Source organism: Panthera leo, chromosome A1 (assembly GCF_018350215.1).
Source record: "Panthera leo isolate Ple1 chromosome A1, P.leo_Ple1_pat1.1, whole genome shotgun sequence".
In the NCBI taxonomy this organism is placed as follows: Eukaryota; Metazoa; Chordata; class Mammalia; order Carnivora; family Felidae; genus Panthera; species Panthera leo.
This window is the reverse complement of record NC_056679.1, coordinates 201,034,622-201,041,665: the sequence shown is the minus strand read 5'-3', so window position 1 is coordinate 201,041,665 and position 7,044 is coordinate 201,034,622. Positions and strand designations below refer to the sequence as shown.

The 7,044-nt window shown below is 48.2% G+C and overlaps 1 protein-coding gene across 3 annotated transcripts in view; it reads left to right on the top strand.

Moving 5' to 3' along the window:
* Window positions 1–952: 952 nt before the first annotated feature.
* Window positions 953–7,044, top strand: part of ISL1 (ISL LIM homeobox 1) — a 30,136-nt gene continuing 24,044 nt past the window's right edge. For all 3 annotated transcript variants that reach the window (XM_042907800.1, XM_042907798.1, XM_042907795.1), the window contains exons 1-3: window positions 953–1,305; window positions 2,180–2,369; window positions 5,134–5,393. In XM_042907800.1, coding sequence (XP_042763734.1) covers window positions 1,278–1,305; window positions 2,180–2,369; window positions 5,134–5,393 — 478 coding nt within the window. In that variant the 5' untranslated portion in view covers window positions 953–1,277. The remainder of the gene's footprint in view (window positions 1,306–2,179; window positions 2,370–5,133; window positions 5,394–7,044) is intronic.

The window sequence follows — 7,044 nt, the reverse complement described above, 5'->3', positions numbered from 1 at the left end:
CCACCAACAAAACTGCACACGTCTGCTTAAAAACAAAGGGCAGGAGACCAGCAGGGAGAGGACCTGGACAGAATATATATAACCGCTTTACAAACTTCCAACTACTGGAAGATCATTTCACTCTTTGACTTCGGGTTAGTGCGCTTCCAAATGCTAGAGTTAAACTGCAAAAGTAGATAGACCTCAAGGGTCGGAAGAAGAGAGAGGAGTCCGCGGAGTCAACTTGGTTTTACCTGCGTACTCCCAACCTGATTCTCCGCTAAGGCAACAAGCGCTCTTTTCCTCCCACCCCAGCTCTTTGGAGATCTGAGGTCGGTGGTTAACGGGGTTTGGGGTAGCAGTAGAAAACAATTCCGGTGTGTCTAGTCATCCGATTCCCGGTTCTTCTCCCACTAGGCAGCTCCCAGCGCGCCAGGCGCAGCGGTTCCGGGAACTCACCCTCCCCAGCAGCAAAGCCGGGCCGGGCCCGGAGCTGCGCGCCACAGCGCCAGACGAAACCGAGCCAAACGGCCTATTCCAAGACGCCCCTTTTCCTAGAGTTCTGGAAGGACCTCGTCATCAGGAAGACCTACCCACCAGCCACTCGCCACCGGCGGCAGAAAAGTGCCCCGCGCGCAGCACGGCCAGCCGGATTGCGGGGACCCCAGGAGCGCAGGGCGGAGGAGCAGCGCGACAGGAGGCGAGGGCGCTGGCGGCACGGCCGGGAAGGAGCGAGGGAGGGGGACAGGAGGAGGAGCAGGAGAAGGAGAGGCAGGCCAGAAGCCAGAGCAGCCGGGCAGCCCGAGCTTCGGGGGAGAGAGCGGCCTGAGCCCGGAGCAAGTTGCCTCGGGAGCCCTAATCCTCTCCCGCGGGCTCGCCGAGCGGTCAGTGGCGCACGGCGGCGGCGAGGCTGAAATATGATAATCAGAACAGCTGCGCCGCGCGCCCCGCAGCCAATGGGCGCGGCGCTCGCCTGACGTCCCCGCGCGCTGCGTCAGACCAATGGCGATGGAGCTGAGTTGGAGCAGAGAAGTTTGAGTAAGAGATAAGGAAGAGAGGTGCCCGAGCCGCGTCGAGTCCGCCGCCGCCGCAGCGCCTCTGCTCCGCCAACTCCGCCGGCTTAAACTGGACTCCCAGCTCCGCGAGGGCGCGGCGCAGCCGGGCAGCGGCTCTCTCAGCCTTGGCAACCCCAGGGGCCACTATTTCCCACTTAGCCACAGCTCCAGCATCCTCTCTGAGGGCTGTTCACCAACTGTACAACCACCATTTCACTGTGGACATTACTCCCTCTTACAGATATGGGAGACATGGGCGATCCACCAAAAAGTAAGAGGCTATTTTACCTTGTGGGGCTCGGTGTGCTGTTCTTGTGCGCGGGTCTCTCTCAGGCACGGGTGCCAAGAGCTCTTCAGAGTTGGAGTCATTGCCTGGAGAGAGAGAAAAGGTGGCTTTTTTTTTTTTTTTTTTTTTTTTTTTTTTTTTTTTTCCTTGTTGCCGCCACGCCTGCATGCTTGCTGTCGGTTCTGATCTTCGGGAGACTGATCGTACCTTGTGTCTGAATTCGCCTGTATGCCCTCCAAAACCCTAGCCTTCTGGTGCTAAGCGGTGGTTTCCTCCTCGGGAGTCTTGAGCTCCCCGAGAAGGTTATTCTGTTGCAAAGGTCTGCCTGTGCATACAATACCCGGAGATGTGAATTAGCATTAGACTTGCAAAAGAGAACGAGTGACAACTGTATTGATGCCTGCTCTTGCTAACAATATCCAGTCCTATGTGCTATTTAAGAGCGTGCTTCATGAAAAATATAAGCGTTCACTTAACGCTTCTAGTCAAAACCTTTTCTTTGACTTGACTTATCCATAATCTTTCCCGATGATTATGGCAGAGAGGGAGGAGGGAGGAAAAAGAAATACAAAATGAACGGGTTTGATTGCGTGCTAGGCTTACAAATGTAGACTATTCAAATCTGCATTTTACATATATTCCACCTCCTTTTTTAAAATGAGTCAAGGTTTTGATGGCACACTTCAATTACCATCCCAAAGTGCAATACTCTTGAAAAAAAAAGAGAAGAAGAAGAAGAAGAAAGAAAGGGGGGGGGGGAAACTCCCAGAGTACGCCCTATAAGAGAACGACACTAAAAGTGTGTTTATCTCTGTAGGAAGTAAACGGTTAGTCAATCATGTATTTATTTTCATTTCAGAAAAACGTCTGATTTCCCTATGTGTTGGTTGCGGCAATCAAATTCACGATCAGTATATTCTGAGGGTTTCTCCGGATTTGGAATGGCATGCGGCATGTTTGAAATGTGCAGAGTGTAATCAGTATTTGGACGAGAGCTGTACCTGCTTTGTTAGAGATGGGAAAACCTACTGTAAAAGGGATTATATCAGGTACGCCATTTATATTGCTTCCTTAATTTTGTGAGATTTCCCTGTCTCTCTCTACTCCTTTTTTATTATTGGATGTGGCTTTGTCTTTTTGCGAAGTTTGCCTTAGTGGGAGCCAGTGTGGAAAAGTTACCCTTTAAATGTGTTACATAAATTGCACTATTCTGTTTCTTTCACTGTTTGGGGGGGGGAACCCCACAACTCAGTATTGGTTTTTATAAGTTGTGGTAGTGAAGCTGGTTTAATGGCTCTTGGAATTTGTGATGGTCAAATTGTGTTCTTCTTTTACCCTCCCCCTTCCAAAACAAACAAACAGAAATTTAAAGATGGATAACTTCGGGTTTCTAAACTCTCTTTTTTAAAAGGTTGGTTTTTATTGTATCATGCGGTGTTTTTCCCTATTCGTTTATTTTTTATAGTTCAGTATTTTAGTAACTTACAAATTCTGAGGAAATGTCAATGTAATACGCAAAATAAAAGTTTGAACTAAGGATGTTTAGAAGTGCACTTTGAAAGTGCAGATAGAAATATTGCCCCTTTTACTCTTAGGGCAAGAGTCCCTTCTTGGAAAATTTCAAAACCAACCCAAATATTCCCTGCAAAAAGACCGGATATTTAATCTTTTTAAATATTAACCCTTTGGTGACATCTGACTATCTTTTCTTTCTTATCTTATCTGAGCTGATGAATTAGACAGAGCAGATCAAATTGCTCATCATCTGTCTACGAACAATTGGTATATTTAGATAATTGAACAGCTTCCTTTCTCACATTAAAATCTGGTAACTGATAAAATGAGCGAATTGCCCATACTGACAAGACTAAAACCACATTGGGAACTTTCTGAGTTTTCCTTTTTTTTCTCTCTCTCTTTCAGTTTATTTTGTGCCTTAACTTCATGTTCACAAATCTCAAATTTTCTCTAACCTGTGTATATATATGTCAGAAATTTCATTTTCTGCCTTAGGAAGCAAGTAGAATTCCTAAAGAAAATTTTATTGTTTTAATAACAAACGGAAGAGATAACATCTTCACTATTATGTTAAATAATATCAAAGTATTATGTATATATTTTTTAAAAAACTCTCCAGTATCTATTAACAAGTAATTAGCTTTTGTAAGTTATAGAATTTCTGGAGCCGAGAACTTATATTAAAGTTTAGTCAAGATTTAAGTATGCAGTCACAATTTTTCCCTGTCCACTTAGTGTCCAACGCTTTTTCTTATTGCAAAATCATGAAATAGTATAATCTTGATAGGTAAAACTGAGCAGTTGGGGGGTTATTAATATTTTGCAGGGAGAGAGTGGGAGGAAATAGGGGATGTGGGGAACTAGAGGAAGGGGGAGGGATTTTCCAAATTGTTTGGTCACAGGCAAGGTAAAGTCCTCATCCTATGAAATGGAAGATCTCACAGAGTAGGCGGAGGGAGGAAAAACTTTTGAATCTACCTTCTAACCTCTGACAAATGAGCCGTTTTCATTGTTTACTTGACTAGTGTGTGAGCTTAAGATTCTGGAGAGGGAGAGCTCACTTTGCACCTCGAGAGGACTATCTTTCCTCCTATGGAGATAGGGTTTTGCTCAACTGCATACAGACCTTCCTGTATCTAATTCTGCATACACATTTATAAAAGGAGCCAATCGCTTTTACCTTTTCCCCTTCTCTCTCTCCCTCTCCTTCCTCTCTCTCTCTCTCTCTCTCTCTCTCTCTGTCTCTCTCTCAGTTATGTGAGTGTGTGTGTGTGTGTGTGTGTGTGTCCCTTTGAACTCCTGTCCTTTTAAAAGCAGAACAGGGGGACTATTTAGGTTTGTCTCCTGGAGGGGGGAGTGAGGTGCCCTCCCCCACTTTGTATGGATCTTTTCCTCTGGTCCATTCTGTTTGTAGAAATGTTCCCGCTTCTGTTTTTACTGAGCTGGAGAGGGGGCCAGGGCAGTGCCCCCTAGGTGGAACCTACAAGGATTGTCCCTTGTAGGGTAAGATCAGCGAGGAAGACCTTAGAAGTGGGTCTTTTCATTTTTCTCTCTGGCCATGGTTCTCAAGCAAACTGAAATAGAAGTAGATGCTTCAACAACTTGAGAAAGATTGAGGGAGCAGGAGCAAATTTCAAAGATAATAAAAGAAAGAATGGAGAGGAAAACTTTGTGTTAACATTGTTGCCGGAGGAAAAATCCTTAGGGAAAAACTGCAACGTGGTTATTGTGCAGAAGGGGATCTGGAAACCCTCAGAGGTTTCATTTTGCTACTCTGCTTGTGCATTTGTGCATATTTACAGACCGAGTGCGTTGATAATCTCATCCCCTAACCTCTTATTATCTTGGAAGGACTTTTTGTAGCAGTTTTGGAGACATTTCTAGCAGCAGAAATTGGGGGATAGGAAGGCGAAAGTGTAGGGCCAGTGGCTACTAGAGTCACCCGGACTCTTTTCTGCCAAGAGCTATAAGGGTTACCCTGGGACTGATGGCTGGAACAGAGGCCCAGGTTTCAAACACATCAAACATTTTTATTTTGCGGCTGTTCTGAGCTAGTAGGTACGGACGGACAGAGACATGGAGGTTCATAGGAAAGGAAAGGGGGGTAAAAGAAAGGGAGAAGAAGAGAGAAAACCATTTATATCCTCCCATTCTCAGCTAGTCGGGGGATGCTGACTTCCGTGACGCAGGGCGTTGTGGCTGGGGTCATCTGCAGTCTTGGGCCCGGGCCATGCCGGCTTGAAGTGATCCCTCTCTCTGTGTTTCTCTCCTCGCCTCCGCCGGCCCCCCGCGCAGGTTGTACGGGATCAAATGCGCCAAGTGCAGCATCGGCTTCAGCAAGAACGACTTCGTGATGCGCGCCCGCTCCAAGGTGTACCACATCGAGTGTTTCCGCTGCGTGGCTTGCAGCCGTCAGCTCATCCCTGGGGATGAGTTCGCGCTTCGGGAGGACGGGCTTTTCTGCCGTGCAGACCACGACGTGGTGGAGAGGGCCAGCCTGGGCGCCGGTGATCCGCTCAGCCCTCTGCACCCGGCGCGGCCGCTGCAAATGGCAGGTACTCCTTGCCCGGAGGGAGGCCGGCGAGGGGAGGCTGGTTCTGGGCTAGGCCAGCGCCGCCCCCAGCCAGCGCGGCGGCTACCGACCTCAGCGACCCTGGCAGCCACAGGGCAGTCCCTGCGCAGCGGCAGGCAGTTTAAGGAAGTGTTCTGGGAGCAGTTTGCACAGCGCTTTGCTCTTTTGCGCAAGGTTCAGTGCTTTCACTGTGTCCCCTGGCTCACCGCACCCCCCCCCCGCCCCGTCCAGCACACCTACGCGGCTGTGTGTGTATATATGGGTACACATAAATGTACACCACTTGCGCTTACATGTACACACGCGTCCAAACAGTACTTCCAGTTCACCTTGGCCTCCAAACCGCGGCTTACTGAAAATGGGCTTCAGCTCTCCGCCAGGTATTCTTCCTGCCGCTGCCTAATTAAAGGGGTGGAGCTCTGGGCCCTGGAGCTTCTTCCTTTAACCCAATGAAGGAAGCTCAGGTAGCCGTAAGTCATTTAGCCCCTCAAATCCTTTTTCCTTGCAACTGGCCCACACTCTAAAACGTTTTTAAAATGTGTGTACTTTTGTGAAAGAATGGATGTGAAAAGATACAGTCCAATAACTGCAGGCCATTGCACAGAGCTGTGATTTAAAACTGTCAACAAGCTAACCCGGAGTAATTGACTTTTAAAAGGAGCCTGCCTCTTTAAACCACTCATTCTATGTGATTTGGTGAGGATTTCATCCTCAGGCTTGTCGCTGTAACACTAAATTGACCCAGTAGGTTTTGACCTGACCCTAGGGGTCCTGGAAGGTGCAGGATTTGTGCCATACATTTCAGAGAGCCCTTCCCCAAGAAGGAGAGTTGGAGTAAAGCAAGGTTGGCCAGTACGAGGCCTTCCCTAAGAAGGCAGATGACGTTTCCCAACCTTGCTTCCCCTCATGAGTAGATCTACCTGGCGCATTTTTAAAGTATCAATTCTCACGAAACACTGATGTTGAGGAAACCCGGGTCTTCCCACTCTGCTTTTTCAGAGGCTCTAAGACTTCTGTTCTAGGGGGATATGTGACTAGCTTGCACATGGGCAAAGCCAGAGTGGTGATTTCTGTCCTGTGCAACCTGTGCTGTGCTTGTGGGGAGACAGAGGAGAGGCAGAAATACTGGGAGGAAGTCAGGAGACAGAACACTTCCCAGCTGTCATTTATCTGCAGTTCTGCAGTTTCGGTTTTCCTTTGCATGGAGTCAGCCCATCTCAGGAACGGCCAGGTAGATTTAGTAGTAGGAAAGATCGAGGACTGGAGTTATGGTCGAAATACTGAATTTCTTTAGCCCCTTGACACGATTGCCCCCTCTGGACTGAAGTTCAAGGCTTTCTGGCAGAATTCTCTTCGGCCTTTGCATTAGAGACCTCTTGGCTGGTGTAGTGTCTCTGGCTGATGCTGGGGTATACTGCATTTCCTTTCCTAGCACCTTCTGTGGCCTTTGCCCAAGAGTCTAGATGTGGGGGTTCTCCAGTAACCTGGGCCCAGTCTGGGTATGAAGAAAGGCGAGGAGGAAAGAGAAACAATGCTGAAAGATGCTACCCCTGAGACGGCCACCCCTTTCCTGAGGCCTTGTTGACCAGAGCAAGGGTGGAGGGTGTGTTCTGGGCCTAAACTAGTCAGCATTG